Source organism: Eublepharis macularius, chromosome 12, assembly GCF_028583425.1.
Source record: "Eublepharis macularius isolate TG4126 chromosome 12, MPM_Emac_v1.0, whole genome shotgun sequence".
Classification (NCBI taxonomy): domain Eukaryota; kingdom Metazoa; phylum Chordata; class Lepidosauria; order Squamata; family Eublepharidae; genus Eublepharis; species Eublepharis macularius.
In genome coordinates, this window is record NC_072801.1 from 9,511,286 (window position 1) to 9,530,311 (window position 19,026).

Sequence of the window (19,026 nt, forward strand, 5' to 3'; positions counted from 1 at the left end):
ATTTATAACACACAATCATTGACTTATGATACACAATCTCAACCTTGAGTAACTGACAAGAACATCAAGTCCCGTGTATAAAGTAAGTAAATATAAAGAAAGTCCGATCCTGCAAAGTCAATGTCCTTGTCTTATATTCCAGGTGGCCCTTGTTATGCAGTCATAATCTGTTCTGAATATCTGTTTTTAAGGTGGAGTTTTTAAGCAGTTGGCTAAGAAAGCAAGGTATATACAATCCTAGGTAGTATAACGGTTTTCTTTGGAGTCGTGACTAGCACTGTTCTGAATTGCCTCAAAATGGGCTTGTACTCACTTATAGGATATGAGTTTGAAATGAGGACATTGCTACTACTCCGAACTCTGTACATTGCTCAAAAATCGAGTGCACAGCAACTGTTTTGTATTCTGCCCTGGTTCAGACTTCAACTGTGCATTTACCAAATGAAGGCATTGAGATGCCACAATTTAGTAAATTTCAGTACTAAGTCACCCTTATGAATCAAGACTCCTGTAAATGAACGTCCAGGAAAACTTAAAAAATGTTTCCCTACAGGCTTTTCTTTGTTGCCTTTCTTAGTGTCAAATTTGTGACCAGGGCCGTTTCCAGACGGCCCCCCGCCTCGCGAAACGTCGCGCGTCGTCGCGCGTCGTTGCGCAGAAAACGCGAAATATCGCGTTTTCTCGCGCGAGTTTTGCGCGACGTCGCGCAAAACTCGCGCGAGAAAACGCGATATTTCGCGTTTTCTGCGCAACGACGCGCGACGACGCGCGACGTTTCGCGAGGCGGGGGGCCGTCTGGAAACGGCCCATTAGTTTGTCCTACACACGTAGTATGTATATTTGTAGATTTTAAAGTGACTATCCTAAAAGACAATTTCAAAAACAGGACACAGCAGGAGATTGCTGAGATACCACTATAACCGCTGGCGAACTCTCACCTTTTCCTAGGTTTGGCACAGCCCAGGGGTATTGTTAGGGGGGTCCCCATGGGTGCATGGGTCCCCCTAAATTTGTGGGGAGTCACTCCCTGAATCCCACATAGCCCCGCCTCCATAGTGGCAATGGAAGCCCCTCCCTATGTCATTGGCTCCTCCCTGTGATGTCACTGGGCCCCTGGCATGGCAATGACTCTGGCCTAGCCCCAGCCCCCCCCCCCGGGAAACTGAAAAGTCTATGTGCCTGAGCAGCACCCCCAAACCCCATTTAAACCTGGTCTGATCTGATTACCTGCTAATGATGACAGCGCCTTTGTAGAGGATCGAAATGGCTGGCATCTTATATTCTAAAAATGTCCAATTGCAGTCTAACCTGTGACCCATAAATGCTTTGGCTGAGATCAGATAAAGTGTGTGAGAAAGGGAAGGAAGTCATGTGATCATCCCTGGGGGGGCACATTAATTCTACCCCAACATCACAACAGATCAGGAAACCATCAAGATTAAAGCTTATGAACAGAGCCAGGGTTAGCCCATCGGCAAATGAGTCCCCCAGAAAACAGGGGGCAAATCAATTCAATTATACTTAAAATAAATCCTCAGCCTCCTCCCCTTTCCCCCCTCACCATCACCGCTCACACATAATTACAGCAGCCGAGTAATTACTCTGATGCGTTTTTATTGTTCATTATGTGCACCCAGTTTTCTGAAGTGGCATAGAAGGAAGGACAACATACAAATAAGGTCACTGCAGTCCCCAGAGGGCTGAAGTCTGCAAAAAAATCCTTGCTTGTAAGACCTTGTCTTGGGACACTGTCTGATGCTCCATTTAATATCACCACATGCTGTGACCACTTAATGCCAAAAGACATCCGTTCTGTCTCTTAGTATCAACGGGAATGATCACTTCTCAGGCTCTGCTCTGGACTGGCTAGAGATCAACAAGCCAGATTTCTGATGGCTGTAGCACATTTGTTTTTTGATCATGGGACAAACATGCAGGGCTGGGGCTTGGTGATCCAGTACTTACACTGCTTGCAGAAAGTCCAGGTTCACTGGTTAAAGGATCACAGACATCAGGTGATGCAAAAGACCTTCCAGACGCAGAAGGACAAACCGTCTGCCTTGGTGTAAAGCAGCTTCCTATAACTAAATTAATTGATTCATTCTGCATAGAATTCAGAAAAGGAGCTTGCTGTCTGCATCAGGCAACTGGAAATAGGCCCATTGACTCCAGTGGGAATCATTCCAAGTAGGAACTGTGACCTGGTCAAAAATGCCCTGGCAGGAGAAAGGTCCAGTTGTCAGGCCTGGCTAGGGGATTCTCTCAGATTCTTCACTTCATCCAACACGGTTGTATGAGTTAAAGGTCTTTATTCAGATAAAACGCCCTAGAAATGCAGTGAGACATAGAGATTGCCTGGAATACTGAAGCAAAGTCTTCCCCGAGAGGTCAGACCCCAGTCCCCTCCCCACAGTCCAAACAAGTCAGTTGAAGTCAGCAAAAGTCCTGAAAAAGCTGCAAAGCTTAATTTCCCAAGGTCATTTCCCAGACTGGTAACCTCTCTCTCCAAAGCCCAACCAAGAAAAAAGAAAGTTACACTACAGGAAGAAAGCCCATTCCCCCCCCCCCGCCCCAGGAGACATGCATTCACCGTTATGGCAGGCAGGCTGCCTTGCCTGCCTGAGACCAGTCTCCACATGGAGCAGAATGAGGAGGGCAGAATTCAGAGGTGGTTGAGCAGACTGTACTTTCTCAAATGGTAAGCGGGAGGGGGTGTTAATATTTTGGAATACTCCTTCAATTAAAAAGAGAGACAAGTTATAACCAAGCCTTCTTCATGTAGTGCTAGGTATTTTCCACAGGGGAGCAAATAAAAAATGTGAGTCCTCCTTTCACTCTGGAACGATACAGTCTTTTAATTTATCTATTAGATTTATATTCTGCTCACTCCGCAAGTGGGCTCAGAGCAGAGTACAACAAAAAGATATAAATCAACAAGATAGCATAAAGATATAAAAACATCAGTATAAAATCATTTAAACAACAGCGCACATATTTCACAACCCTCCAGTTGTGCAATACTCTGGACTCTAGTCTGGACTCTGCCACCTCACAGCGGCGTAGCGTGGTCATAGAGCTCCCGGGGCAGGAGGTGGTGACCCTTGCCCCATGCGCACACGCGCTCCGGCCCTGCATGAGGTCACTTGTGACATCATCACACAAGAGCGTCCCCCCTCACCTGAGTTGGGTGGCAACGGTGAAGGGGCAGAGAGGCAAGCGGGGAAGCAGCCTGCCTCCCTGCTCACTTCTGCACCACTGGGGCGTCCGACTCGCTGGGGGCCGAGCTGAGGCAGGCAGCAGCAGCAAAGGGGCAGAGAGACGAGCGGGGAGGCAGCCCGCCTCCCTGCTCGCCTCCCCGTTCACTGCTGCATCACAGGGGCACCCGGCTTGCTCAAGGCTAGGGCAGGCGGCCACGGTAAAGGGATGCTGCGGGGGGGGGGGGGCGTGGAAGTGGCATCCCCTCAAAACTTTGCACCTGGGGTGGCCACCCCCCTGCCCACCCATGCTACGCCTCTGCCACCTCATTCTGTTGGATGTGTAGACCAAAGAAAGAACGACAGACAGACAGACAGACAGAGGAAAAGGAAATTCCTCTTATAAAAATGGCATCAAGTTAATCATGGAAACTTTTTAATTTAATCATCTGGAATGGGTTTGATTTATTAATCAGTCTGATAACTTGATTAAGCATTGCAAGTCTAGTTAAACTTTTGTACTGAGCGGTGATTCATGAAGATATGTAACAGGCAACTTCCATAGAGAGTGATTTATTTTGTTCTATCTCTGCAGTGGAACTAACAGGGGCTACATCCACACATTGTTGGACATTGTGCTACACTTGTGCTGAAGAAACATTTGCAAGTCAACTGTTGTGTCCAGACAAGAATATGCTATTGCAAATGACTGCCATAGAGTAACAATAAGAATCCTGGTACAGCAGACCAGAAGGAGGCAAAACTACGGCAGTGAATCACACAGGCGAAGAAGGCAACATCCTCTGTGGGTGGAAAATTTGGTTCCACTAAAGCCTTTAATTATTTAAGTGACTTATTTCTCACAGCACACACTACCGTGCTCTGGCACACAACCTGAGAATTACTGGTTGGTGACTCCTGTGGGCATGAGGTGCTCCTCCTACGGAGGATTCTGGCTTCCTCATCCCTGCTATTTCTGTCCCAAGTCCCATATTTTGAGGTTGGTTTGTTTCAGCACAACACATTTTCACCACAAGATGAATGCCCTTCTAAATATAATTTCAGCACCAAGCAAGAAAAGAAGACTCCAGAGCAGCCAGAACTCAGCAGAAGTCGACTGTGCTTCAGGAGAGGCCGCTCACGCACCTGCTCGGCCCCAGTATTTAGAGATCTGCCACTGCAACTCATTTGCAGACGGGCATTTGCTAACTCCTGGCTTTCATTTCCTGCTATTGAGAATGGCCACAACATCCCAAATCCCTAAGGCACCAGTGACCTTCCAGAGGACAGTAATGGCATAACGCTCCTGACAGTTAACCGACGCTGCCACCCTGTCCCCTAAAGCAGCATTAAAGAGCACTTGCTTCGTACAATGTCAGCAGAATCATTGAATGTCGGGCGCGAAGTAGATAGGTTATTAGCGGGGCTTTTTTTCTGGGAAAAGAGGTGGCGGAACTCAGTGGGTTGCCCTCGGAGAAAATGGTCACGTGGCTGGTGGCCCCGCCCCCTGATCTCCAGACAGAGGGGAGTTGAGATTGCCCTCCATGCTGCTCAGCGGCGCGGAGGGCAATCTAAACTCCTCTCTTTCTGGAGATCAGGGGGTGGGGCCACCGGCCATGTGACCATTTTCAAGAGGTGCCGGAACTCTGTTCAACCGTGTTCCTGCTGAAATAAAGCCCTGGATATTAGAGACCTGTGGTGTTTGTTAGTCTTCTGCTTTTTTATTTTTTCATTTCTTTTAACTGAAATGCAACCAAGAAAAGCTGTGAATATGACTGCAGAAGCAGCAGAGGGGAGCGTGTAAAACCTGTCTGCAGGTAAACAAGACAGCACAAGTAGTGGTTAAAGAAAAAAAAGTAAGATCTGGGAGACCCAGGTTCGAATCTCCACTCTGCCATGATAGAAGCATGCTGAGTGACATTGGGCCAGTCACACAGAGTCTCTCTATGAGACGCCTGGCCGCATATTCATCAAGTGCCAGGAGACACAGTGTTAGCCAGGAAGCGTAGTTTTAAAAGACAGAGCCAGTGAAGATCGCTCTGGAGGGGACGTATTTTTTCACAGCCCCCTGCCGCTTCTGGCGTGCCGGACTGTCTCTCCTTCTGAAGCCTTTGCTCTACTGCCCTCGCTGCTTAAAACCTGGAATTAACTGATCCTCAACACAGCAAAGGCTCCGGAAGGGGAGACAGTCTGGCACGCCAGAGGTGGCAAACAGCTATGAGAGAATCCGTCCCCTCTGCAGTGATCTCCGCCAGTTATGTCATTGAAAGCTATGCTTCCTGGCTAACATTGCATCTCCCGACACGTGAAGAACATGTGCCTTGTGTAGAGAGACTCATCCTCTCAGCCTAATCACAGGGCTGTTCCAAGGATAAAATGGAGGGGAGGGAATGATGCAAACCACTTTGGGGCCTCGCCAGGGAGAAAGGCAGGATATACATGGAGTAAAGAGAAATATACAATGGGACCCTGTTTATAATTACAATTGACCTCCCACAGCTCCTTTCCAATCCACGGAGGGAAAGATATGGAGTCCCCTGTATCTCCTCCACTATGGAGAAAAAGCAGCTGGTAAAGTTAAGACTGACTGGAAAAGTAATGGAAAGAGTGAAATATTAATATTGCAGGTTGTTACATTTGACACATTCCCTGTCTTTTGATAGATTAACAGTTCAATCCTAAAAAGAGTTACTCCAGTCTAAGCCCACTGATTTCACTGGGTTGAGAGTAACGTTGCTTAGGTTTGCGCTGTCACTCTCTCCGTATGTACCTCTCCACCCTGCCCTTCCCATGGAAAGAAATTGACCATGCTTATTCAACATCATAACTAGCTTGGCCTTTAGTTAAGAAACAAATATTAATCATAAATTTAACCTTCTGGAATACTGTGCACAGCCAGGTAACGTTCCCAGGAACGGGGGAAGGAGCAAAGTACTTCAACTTATGGGCAAGATTCCAAAATCCCAAGAGCTGTTTCAGGAGCACCTAGCGGGATTCTTTTATTTCTCCCGCTTTGAGCAGCAGATCCCCCCTCCCCCCCCCTGAGCCATGTCCCTAAGAGAGATCAACTGGCTTGAGGTAATCAGCAAGTTTCACCTAACAATGGAAATTCAAACCCAGGTCTTCCCGATCGCAGTACAGCCACCTAAAGGCCACACTAGGTCTCTCTGTCTCAAGCCCACCTGAAGGCTTCAGGCAAACGAAGAACTGAGCTTCAGCAAGCTAGGGTTGCCACCTCTGCATTGGGAGATTCCTGGAGATTTGGGGACAGAGCCCACGCCACTGAGTTCGCCATCCAAAGCAGCCATTTCCTCCAATGGAACTGACCTGTGTAGTTTAGCTGTGATTTGAAGAGATTTCAAGGCCCCCCCTGGAAGCCCGCAACCCTACAGCTCCCCAAATCTGCAACAGGAGGACAATAATACTGACCGAACATCACAGGGCTGTTGCAAATATGCATCAGGACATGGGAAGCATTCTGAAGGCTCCTAAATGCCCACTGTAAACGCCACATATTCTCAGCTAGGTACTAACACTATTCCACAGTACCTACAGTGGGCAGGGAGGCACCGTTCTGTCACAGAAATGGGATTTGCACACGTTTCAAGTATGCAGGCCGGTTCAATTCCATAGGACATGAGCCACTTAGCATGCGGAACCCCTGAGCTGCTTGGCAAGGAAAGCGGGTGTGCCAAACGATCCCTCGGGGCCTGAATGATGGGCAGGAGGTGCTGCCCTTTCCAAACGGCCATCCTAAAAGGGTGCCTGAGGTTGTCAACCCCCCAGGTTGGGCCTAGAGACCTCCCAGAGTTACAACGGATATCCAGACTACAGAGATCAGTTCCCCTGGATAAAAATGGCTGCTTTGGAGGGTGGTCACATCCACACACACACACTGGGATACCGTGTACCCTTCTCCATCCCTTCCTTTCTGCCTCCCACAGACGGTTAAATCCCCAGCTGCCAAACAGCCACATCACGTCATCCTGCTTCTCCATCCGCTGAGTTGGCCACCTAATCAGATCAACGGCCCACTGTATGCTGGAACAGGACGATTAGAAAGTGTGTGTGTGTGATTCAAAATGGCTGTAACCATGGCAACAGGGGGAAGGCCACAGGCCACAGCCAAGGTGTGTGCAGGGCAGTCGGTGGCACAGCTGATGCTGCCTTGGCTCTGCTGGTAGCAGGCAGGGGCTTTGCAGAGGCAACAAGCAAAGGGCACCATGAGAGATGGGCTGCTGTGCTACGCTATGGCCAGAAAGTGGCCAAGGCCACACCCAATTTATTCACAAACAACTAACCTGCATGGGTAAAGATACTTGCAGAGTTTTCTCATTTGGTACCTGAAGCAGAAATGTTGCAAGTGAAGGGGAGAGGTTGCAGAGGGCAACAAGCAAGCAAACACCTGTAGGAGGTGGGCCATATCCTGTCCACACCTTTTTCCCATCTACTATTTTGACACAAGGCTCAGTGGATGCTTCTGAATCAAAAGGTAACGGGAGGAAAGCAATAAGATGGCTTTCCTGTCCAATCTGGAAGTCCAAAATAACACAGAAAATGGTCCCAACAGCTACTACGACACAACAAATTCTGGAACTGAACATAAAGTCCTTCTCTCTGGGAATATTCTTGATAGAAAATGGCAAGTCATTTTATTAAAAGCCCTTGCAAGACAGTTAACACTTCAGGTACAGAACTTCTAATCCAGGGCATGGCGTTTGTGTTGGAGAAATCAGCTGACTTCACTTTACAATTGCCAGTATCGAAAGGTAGTTCTCCCTCGTTGTTAAAATTAAACAAAACAAGCAGCAAAAAAATGACTATTAATCAATTTCTGGTACATCATTGGGCCTTGCAGTGATTGGCACGGGTACCAGGCACCGTGCCCTTAGGTGGAGGCCTTGATGTGCAAAGGGAGCATTTTGACTTCTCTGCAGAGGGACAGTTCCCAACGTGCACACAGTCTCTCCAGCTGCATTCTGCAGAAGGCCCCCAGGGTTACACTGGACATTTGCCTGCTTTACTTGGAAAGGGGTCAAGTTTTCAGGGAGGGGGGAAGCATTACTTGAATTCACTGTAAGAATAGTCGATTCCCGTCCACTCCCACTGCCGCTGGTCCTGCTATTAGTTCCCTTCTCTGCTGCGGCTGTTTTGCTTCCATCACCCAGACGTGGAAGGAAAGGAGGAGCCACAGCATAATTCCCTGAATAAACCCGGTCATTCAAGAAAATAATCATTTGCTTCATACTCAGTCAGCAATTCAGATGCATTAAAAGGGTTAACCGGATAATCCGTCTCCCTGCATTTCTAAATCCCTGCACGTTTCTCTGTCCCCACCCACAGCTCCCCAGCCACAAAGATTTTATCAGTTATAAACTTATTAAAAGAAGCAGGTGGCCAGGAGAATGGAACTCTCCTCCCTTGGCATCTATCCCGACTGTCTGGACTGGTTTCCCAGGTTTAACTTTGCCCGTTTGCTCAGTAATCAGGGAAGTGACAGTACAGGGGTCAGAGGGGGAATGGATGGTGTTATGCGATCTGAAAGGGAACAGAGAAATTCTTGCCTTCACTTAGGGCTGGCACCATAGCGTGAGGTTGGCACCTGCCAAGGCCCAAAACTTAAAATCATAGAATAGAATCATAGGGTTGGAAGGGACCTCCAGGGTCATCTAGTCTGACCCCCTGCACAATTCAGGAAATTCACAACTATCTCCTCTCCCCATACCCCCAGTGACCCCTGCTGCATGTCCAGAAGATGGCAAAACACCTCCAGGATCCCTAGCCAAATTGGCCCAGGGAAATTTGCTACCTGACCCCAAGGTGGCGATTGGCCTTACCCTGGGCATGTAAGAAGGGGCCACGAGAACTAAGCACTGATGCAACCCTTCCTGCCCTCCCTCTCAGGATCTGCCTGGGTTCACAGAAAACAAAGATACAAAGGACAGGAGAGTGCAGGCTGTTTCCCTAGGAAGGCTGAACTTGGAGAAAGTATTAATTTTCTGGCTTGCCACCAGCATGCTCCAAGTGACCCAATTGATGTTAGATAGCCATCTAACCTCTGCTTAAAAACCTCCAAAGAAGGAGAGCCCACCACCTCCCGAAGAAGCCTGAGGGACCGCTCTAACTGTCAGGAAGCTCTTCCTAATATTTAGCCAAAAACTCTTTTGATTTACTCTTCTTGATTTCTGGCAGGGATCCTTGCTGCCGCCCCCTTGTCTGCATGCTTGCCCAGCCTCCAACCCACACAGGCTTATCCCACCTACTCACTCACTTAAAAGCCTTCCTCCTCCCCATGTGCTGCCCAGTGCCATGAGGGGAGTAGTGGGCAGGTTGCATGGGGCCAGGGGCATGGGTGGGGGAAGTAGAAGGATGCACAGATGGGCGGTGGGAGAGGAACAAAGAGGCAGGAAGGGGTTTTGCATGGTAGGTAAAAGTGGGGATAAGCAGAGCTCTCTGGCCAGGAACCCCAAATCCTGGACCAGACCTGCAAGTACTCAATAGCAGGGATGAGCAAATATGCCTCCCCCCCGCCCCACTTTTTTGTACATAGTGCCATTTGTGAATCTTTCTGTTTCTAGCATTTCCAATTCATTCCATTCTTTTTCTTGTACTCTCCTGATGTTTGCTTTGAAGGCCACATCTTTTGGTCTCCATCTGCCTTTGAGAGATCCAAACTGCACACTGGCGTTTCCCAGCTCCAGAGGAGGAAGGAAGAGCTGGCATCTAATTGGGAGCCAGGGAAGGACCCCTCTGGCTGCTCTTACAAGGCTTGTACAAGGCCTCAAACTCTGACCTGGATAGCTCAGGTGAGCCTGATCTCGTCAGATCTCAGCCTGATCTCGTCAGATTTCAGAAGCTAAGCAGGGTTGGCCTTGGTTAGTACTTGGATGGGAGACCGCCAATGAAGATCAGGGTCGCAGAGGCAGGCAATGGCAAACCACCTGTTAGTCTCTTGCCATGAAAACTCCACCAGGGGTCGCCATAAGTCAGCTATGACTTGAGGGCACTCTCCACCACCAATGACCCTCAAAGCCACTTAATCTTTCAGGCGCTTCGTGCTCCCTAGCCAGCACTGCAGTCCAGTGGGCCCATGTTCCCCCGTCACTAAGCAGCTTCACACAAAACCGCTCCCCCAGGCTGGCTGTGCCCCTTGGCTGGCCAGCAATCAGACAGCTTCCGTCGCATTTGCTGTTCCAAGAAAAAAGCTACTAAAGCCTCCAGAATCACACAGCCAGCGCAGATGCCTGACTATTCCTTTGTTAGGCTAACATCCCAGAATGGCTGGTTGATGTTTCATTCCTAGGAACCATCGGCTGGTTTCCCTGATAGGCGGGGGAACTGGATGTGTTTGAATGATTTGACCATCTTGGCTTGGAGGCGATGCATAGGACGGCACTGCAAAAGACAGAGGGAACTGCGAGTTGTCTGGATGCAACTCACCTCAAGGTGCAGGCTCTCTTGGAGATATAGTTACCAACCTCCAGGTGGAAGCTGACGGTCTCCTGGATTTACAACTGATCTCCATACTTCAGAAATCAGTTCCCCTGGAGGAAAATGGCTGTTTGGGAAGGTGCATATTGTGCTATACCCTGCTGAGGCTCCTTCCAGCCCCAAATCCTGCCCTTCCCAAGTTCCACCTTGGACTCTTCAGGAATTTCCCAGCCCAGAGTTGGCAACCCTAAGATTTCCCTTGTGGGAATGCTTCTGTGCCTCTATCCCTGTTCTGCTGGTATGCACATAGATAAAGCCAATACAGCAAAGAGGCCAGAAGTCTCCAGCACTCTCTCATGCAAAACACAGAGACACATGACAGTTTGCTTGCCTGGTTGAAGAGTCGGGTTGGGTCACACACAGTGAGTTCAGTAAGAGAGAGGTACCGCTCTGCCCCATCAGTTGCTCTTACAATCCTCTCCTCCCCCAAAATCTCCAGGGAGGGGGGGAGAGGGGGGGAGGGGGGAGAGAGGGGGAGAGAGAGAGAGAGAGAGAGAGAGAGAGAGAGAGAGAGAGAGAGAGAGAGAGAGAGGCTTCCAATTTTGACAAGCGTGGAAAATCTCATTTGCTTGATCCTCATCCTGCTAGAAGCTGGCAGAATGAGCCGTGCGGTTTCATGATAATTTTGCAAAGCTGATTTCATAGCTTCAAAGCAACAAGGACACAAGAAGGGTTACTGGGGGCTGGGTGGGGAAGAAACGCTCTGTTCATTGGAAATGACCCTACTGATGACTTCAAAGTCCCTGATTCCTCCCTCCAATCCTCTGGAAATCTTATACCTCTGCACCTTGGCTTTGACGGAATAGCTAGAATTTGGGGCCCTCTGGCTACGGCAAGGCACATTATCTTCCCCATCCTATCACACCTGACCCCACTGCAAGAGTTCCAGCTACGTTTTGCATATATACCATGTGAATGTATCATTTCATACTTGTGTCCATTTTGGAACTGCCTTTCTTACAGATTTTGGCCTATCCTGCTTTTGGTATTATTAGCACTGTGAATACTGTGTTGGCTTGTTTACGGTTTGACCAGTTTGGTGTAGTGGTTAAGAGCAGCAGGACTCTAATCTGGAAAGCCAGTTTGATTCGCCACTCCTCCGCTTGAAACCAGCTGGGTGACCTTGGGTCAGTCACTTAAGAGCAGCAGGACTCTAATCTGGAGCGCCAGGTTTGATTCCTCACTCCTCCGCTTGAAGCCAGCTGGGTGACCTTGGGTCAGTCACAGCTCTCTCAGAGCTCTCTCAGCCTCAGTCATCTCACAGGGTGATTGTCATGAGGATAATAATAACACTTTGCAAAGCGCTCTGAGTGGGCATTAAGTTGTCCTGAAGGGTGGTATATCAATCAGATGTTATTATTAGTATTATTTTGAAAAAAAATGTGTAAGTTATTTTTTGTTCACTGCTTGTTTTTTATTTTTATTTATTTATTTATCAGATTTAAACCCCACTCTCCCCACAAATGGGCTCAGAGTGGCTAACAACAAAGGAAAACTTTATGCATTAAAATCATAAACAATTATCTAAAAACAATATTTAAAAGCATAGTACAATACAGAGTACAAGACTGGTGCCATAAACAACTTGGGGATTGTTGTGATTATGATTATTGCTAAGCATTACGTTTTCTTTAAATATAACTTATTGGAAATACGTAAATGAATAATGCATACCCCTCTCCATCCATTCTGCAGATGTTGGCAGGGGGGAGGATTCAGTACAAAAACAGTCAGAACCTAAACATAACCAACCCAGTAGGTTTAAAGGTCCTGAACTATACTCAACAGTCATTAACTAAAAAGCAATACTGTAAAGTTAAAAATAAAACCATAGTGCTTGCTGATTGACCCATTGCCTTAGGACTCACGTACAGCAGGTTTATTTCTACTTAACATCTTTTTTTTAAAAAAACTGAAAACTGAAACTTTGGGGAAGGGTCCCCGCATATCCCCAAGGGGGACAAAGCCCCCACAGGCCCCACCGGAGAGGTCTGACTGTGTGCTTGCAAGGTAGCTATGTAGTTCTGTCACTTTTTCTTTTGGAAACTGAAGGCTGGTATTGGAAGATGCTGTACTTGCTCACCATTACAGAAAGATGGAAAGCGAAGCCTCAGTATAAAAAAAAAAGATACTGAAGATAGCCCACATATGTTCCTGTGACCTCAGTGAGGTGTGCTGACTGGAAAAGTACCAGGCCAAGATCCCGTCTATTCTTCCCTCCCTTTCTTCCCCCGGCCCCCAAACTCTCTAACAAATTAATCTTTTAATCAGTCACTGAGTTGGGCCATATTTATCAAAGCGATGGGGACGCATTATCTTCCCAGCCATCTGTTTACTGCCCTCCAAAGCTGGCTTCCTGGACAAAATCCTAATAAAAGTGTAAGGACAGCTGAACATCAAGCTGCACAGCTGGCCCTTTTCACACGCAGGGGCCGCTCCGGGGAGCCGGGGCGTTTGCTCCGGGCAGAAAACTTCCTGGTGATGCGTCACAAGAACTAATCGTCCGTGTATTGGGACACGAACGGAGCAACGGCTGCCTAGAAGATCGGTGGGCCAAGCTCTTCCTCCCTGGCAAGGGCGAGTATTTTTCCATCTTTCTGCCAACTGGGGCTGGTGTGTGCGGTCAACATTGCTGGGCATCTGTGGCAGGCCATGCCCCTGGGCAGGAGCCCCACTGCTGGGTCTCTCTGCTGCTTCCGCTTTGTATTTGTATCCCGTAATTCCTCCAAGGCACTCAAGTTAGCACGCATGGTCTTTCCCTTCTGTTTTAGCCACACAACAATTCTGCAAGGTGGACTAGTGCGTGAGAGAGAGACTGGGCTGAGAAAGGTGGGAATTTGACTCTCTCACTCCTGCCTTAATCCAACACTCTAACCACTTTCTGCGCTGCCCCTTCCTTCTCGCCCATTGTTACAGACCTCCCTTCCCAGCACATGTAGTTAGTTACTTAACTGTTTTCTCACCAACTGGTGTACAAACCAAACTGCTGCTTAAATGTAACCCGTCTTACATATAAAAATACATATTAAACCCCATCATTATGTTTGTAATTCATAAAACCACTATCCAAAAAATAACAGCAGCTGAAAATCAACAGGAAATAGAACATTTGGTCTCAATCCAAACTGAAGAACCCCTGGAATGACTAGGTTTTTTAAACCCAGGACAGAAGGCCATGAAGGACGTTGCCTTCTGCTGGAAGCTTCCTTAAAAGTACAAAGCTTACCCTGTTCATTTCTGGATAATATCCCATATTAATGTTAAACTGGAGAGGCACCAGGTCCTCCCCAAGCAGATGTTTAAGTTCCATCAGGCCATGTTTTTCAGTAGCTAAAAAGAACCTAGGAGCCCTTTGCTTGCCATTTAATTCCCTGGTGTAGAATGAGATGGCCATTCATTCACTCAAAACTTTCAGCCTGCAGAAACCACTGATCAGCCACAGAAACCACAATGGCTAAGATTGTTGGCCAAGGTGACTGTGAAGCAGTCTGGAATGGCTTTTGACACCTAAGAGGAGCTGGCATTTGGCTTCTGTTCATGAAGCTGCAGTTACAAGACAGGGTGTCCCAGAGCTAGGCTGCGGGAAATGGCGCTCAATCAACTCAGCTCTTGGCCAGGGCCCCAGCTTGGGGGTGGGGTGGGGGGACATCTTGCTTCACCGGGGCTTGGAAGTCCGGGAGCAGCCTGGTCACTGTGGGTGCAGAAGGGGAAGGGAGGAAGATGAAGGAGCTGTTCAGCAGCAAAAGGAAATCTTGGGACAGAACTCTCTTGCAACTAGGGAGCTGTCCATGAGGGAATTTAAGCATCAACTGCTTCAAGGCAGCAACCTGAGGGTCCAGGTACCTCTACCCTTCCCGGGCCATAAGGAGAGGGTGTTATTCTAGAAGCACTTAATGGAGGAATTGCTTTCTGTCTAAGAAAAGGCATCTGAGCAGAACTGCCCTCATGGTTCCTGGGCACAGAGGATGATCAAAGGGGTCCAATAACAGGGAAGGAGCTCAGATATGAGTCAATGGGTCCGTATCAGCACCCCTAGATACAGCAGGGTCAGTGGGCCATGTCCTCCCTATGCATTGTCTCAGAGTCCCTGCTAGAGGATGCCCTGCCCTCCTGGAACCAGACTTTACTAGGGCTTGGCGTGCAAGCCCATTCCCACAACCTGGTCTACTGATAACGTTTCAGAAATAAAATAGCTTTCTTTTTTTCTTTCCTGGCTTGTGAAGTTGTACATATCTGTTGGAACCAGGAGGAAAGCGTATGTTTCTAGTTCCTACTGGGCCCAGAGGAAAGAGGCTGGCGCCCCTGTAGTCCATTGCACATCCTGGCACTAGAGATGACTCTGGAGAGATTCAACTTGCCTTGAGGCATCCAAAAACAGTGGCCTGACTCACAACAGGAAAACAGACACAAAGCCTGTTTTGTTCCTCCAGCGCAGCTTCAGAGAGGCTACTTAAATCACAGAAAAAGTTTGGGAAGGAAAATGTAAACATTGTGACCATTCCAGGTCTTCAATTGGTGGCCTGGGACAGCCACAGAAGCCATTGGTTCCGGCTCAGAGAAAAAACTCACATCTCCACCGACTAGTCCAAACCTTTCTGGTACCATTCACTGACCAGGTATCGTCAACATCACAAGCTGGTAAACCCTACTGACTATGAGCAGTATAATGTGGGAGGCATGGCAGTGGAGGACCAGGTGGCAGCAGATGTAGGGGTGCACACTGAAAAAATGTCTGTTGCAGTTTCAACTCTGGGGGTTCCAGTTCATCCACTATGAACTGTTATTGTTTTTTCTCCAGCTGAGGAGCTGCCGGCTTGAATCTAATCCGTTTGGTCATTTCCTTATCATGAGTTTTAGCCCCATTCTTTGCAATGAGGGCTTCCAGGGTCTTTGGGGCAGCTGTTTTTGTACTAAACACCACAAAAATTGCACAGAACACAATCTTCCCTCTAAACCATCGATCCACTGAGTTTTTCCTCAGTTGCTCTACACGCACCCACACATCAAGAGACCCTGAAGAAGGCGAGTGTTGGTGGCTGCCCTCTATGCTGAGAAACTGACTGGCAAAGGGGTACCAGGGTAGCAACAGCAGCATTAAAAATCCTGTTTTATGTTCACTTCTTTCTCTCTCTACAGCACCAATAAATTATTACCTTTGGTGCCATGTTTCCTTGTGCATGCTCCCAGGGAAGTGTCTTTAGAATTTCAGCCTGTGACTGAAGTCTTCCAGGGCTTTTATCAAGTCTGACTGATTGAACAAAGCATTCGTCCCCAGCAGCACTTTTCCTCATAGCACTCGTCCAATGCCCCCCCTGATGGGGGTGGAGAGACAGACTGGTGCCTGGGTAGCACTGCAAAACAAACCAGGACGCACTCCCCTAAACTAGTCTACTCAGATGTAAGTCCCATCTTAGTCAATAGTCCTTATTCCCAAGGAAGCATCTTTTGAATTACAGCCTACGATTGAAGTCTGCACATTCCCCCTTCCAAATGTTTCCAAAGCTGATAGGCAGGGAGGGGGGGGGTCTCCCCTCGGAAGGGAGATAATGCCGTTTCTCAGGTAGTGACGAGGGGAGGGGAGAAATGCTCACATATACATCGCACACATTCCCTCTTCCCACCAACAGAGTTAATTAATAACGTGAGGGCTCTCTCCCCCTTGGGATCTAACTGGTGAATGCTATTAAGGAAAACTAGATGCTGTAGTGCAAACCCAGTGCCTGCCGGCTACAAGATACAGACCGAAACAAAACACGCAAACTTTTTTCGGTGGAAGTGTGCTATTATAAGTTGGTTTCCTGGATTTGGTTCACCATTCTAAAAGCTGCTTCAACAAAATGAAACAGCAATTTCCGAGTGCATTTCTGGCTCATTTGTTTCATTTTGCACAACCCTAAGCAGATATTTGAAGCTTCAGAAGGAAATATAGGTGTGTAACATCGCAACTGCCAGCACTCGAGGAAGCAAACTGCCACAACTACAACAGGAAACAAAACTACTGTTCCAAAATGCAATTCCCAAAATGCAGTTTAGGCAATTCCCACATCCCAAGGCTGTGTGCCCCATTTCACCTGACTCTAGCAAGTAATTCCCAGCTTTTTCTTTATCTCCCAGATCATCTGCAAACAGCAAAGTGGCTCCAAGGGTTTTTTTTAGGCCCTAACGGTGTAACCTTCCTACACAAGGGCAGTTGCTTCATTCCAAGGCTGGAGACAGTCTCAACAATCAAGAAGCTTTAAGGTTCTAGTGTTAAATCTCTGGCTGACCTCAGGTGACACTACAGGCAGAACTATACCAAAAGACCCAGTCACAGACACCAAGGAGGTCAAACATGCAATAATATGTACATGGATGGGTCAGCGTTGTATACCTTTGTACATTCTCCAACATAACACAGAGGCTATGCATGCTGACTGCCAATGTGCAAAATCCTCTCTGGATACAGTGAATGTGTGCATATTTTGCACTCCATGTGAATGCACACTACCACTTGTGCTCATACATGCTCAACTCACATCAGTTGCAATACAAGCAAAGGTAAGCTCAAAGCACACACGGAACACACAAAAAGAGCATTGACACAAGCTTGCTATTTAACACACAATTCTAAGTACATGAACCAAATGCATGGTATTCCCACAGACACGTGACACAAAGACATAAAACACAACCCTGTGCAACCTATTTGAACATGCAACAGTGGGTTATGTGGTCCACCTCAAGGCTTTTCTTTTGACAGCCTCCTGTGATGCAGTACAAAGATCTAAAGAAAGAAAAAGCCATGTGCTCACACCCTTGCACGTGTGCAAATGGCTCTATGTGCGTGCAATTGGAACGTGTGTGAGAGTGAGTGAGAGAGAGAGATCATGGTCAGGAATATTTGCAGAGATGCTGCATTTGTGCAAGAGGATGCACACAGATAATGTATGGAGTGCGCACACTCAGAGCACATAAGGATGCATGCTCCCAATCTCAAACCATGCCTAACAATCCCACACAGCAAGGGAGAATATTTGCTCCTTCGATTCCGCAATCCCACCAGCGGGCCTCCTCACGAGAAGAAGCTCGCCGCCCAGCCTGCTCTGCAGGCTGCCTTGAACGCGCGTCTTCCCGTTTCCAGGCTGGCCTGGGCTGTCCCCACAACGCAGCCCGGCTCTGCTCGACGGCCTCCCGAGGGCCCCTCGGCGCACAGGCGCCCGGCCGCAAACGGGCCCTTTGCTCCGGCCTCCCCCCGCTTCGGACGTCCCACCCGCCGCCCGGCCGCTCTTACCAGTAGATGAGAGAGAGGCCGTCGAAGCGTTCCAGTTCTCTGCCGGCGGGCTTGAGGTAGGCCATCCTGCCCGGCGGCCCTTCACTGCGCCCCGCGCCCGAAGGCGCCGCGCCGCCCGTCCGCCGCGCCCCAAGCCATGTGCCGCCCCGAGGGTCGCGCCGCGGCCGCAGAAGCCGACGCCGCTGCGGAGAGGGCGGCGCTGGGGCCCCCTGCCGGAAGCCTCGACGGAGGGAGGCGGCGGCACGCAACGCAAGCCCCGCAGGCCAGCGCCCTCGCCTGCCCCGCCAGCGCCCGGCCCGCGCGCGGAGGGGAACAGCTGTCGCCGCGCGCCCTTAATCCGAAGGGGCGGCGGCCGGGCGGCTCCCGGCGGCTCCGGCTGGGCAGGGGCAGGGGCGGGACCGGCCCCTTCGCGCTTGGGGGGGCGCAGGCGGGCAGCGGCAGCCGCCCCGTCGGCCCTGGGCTCTCTCGCCCGGCTGCCCGCAGCGAAAGCAGCCCTAAGAGCAGAGCCGGGCAAAGGCGGCTCGGCAGGGCCGGGAGGAAGAGGGCGCCGGCGCGGGCCCAAGGGCCGCGTCTCCCCGATAGCGGCGCTGCAAAGGCCCGCCGAGCTCAGCTGCGGCGCGACGGTCAGGGAGGAGCAGCCGGGGAGGCTTGGCATCAGCCGCCCCCCCCGATCCCAATGCCGCCGGGGGCCTCCGCCGTGAAGCCCCGCGCCGGGCCGGGGGAGAAGGGGGGCGTCGAACGGGGCCCGGCCTTTCCCGACGGGCTCGGCCTGGGTTGCCGCCCGGCAGTGGCCCTTCGCGGGAGAAGCGGACCTGGCAAGCCGGAAGGGGACGCGCTGCCCGGCACAGCTGCCCGGCTGCGGAGGCCGCGAGCGGGCCGAGGAAGGGCGGCGGGGTTGCATAAGCCTGCGGGCTCAGCGGTGCCCGAGCGGGGCAGAGATGAAGCGCAGGCGGCCGTCTCTGGCCAGGGGCTTCTGACTGCGTGGACCGGCAAGCCGCGGAATGAGCCGCGCAGAGCCGCTCCGGTGCCTCCCGGCGAGGCGAGGGCCGAGGGCGATGCCGGAGCGCGTGC

The 19,026-nt window shown here is 49.8% G+C and overlaps 1 protein-coding gene across 1 annotated transcript in view; it reads right to left on the minus strand.

Annotated features, from left to right (window-relative positions):
* The window catches only part of LOC129339048 (syntaxin-binding protein 4-like), a 73,171-nt gene extending 54,561 nt beyond the window's left edge, over positions 1–18,610 (minus strand). The window contains exons 1-2 of the mRNA XM_054993655.1: positions 18,232–18,610; positions 17,956–18,175 (exon numbers count right to left, since the gene is read on the minus strand). Coding sequence (XP_054849630.1) covers positions 17,956–18,175; positions 18,232–18,610 — 599 coding nt within the window. The remainder of the gene's footprint in view (positions 1–17,955; positions 18,176–18,231) is intronic.
* Between the last annotated feature and the right edge of the window lie 416 nt (positions 18,611–19,026).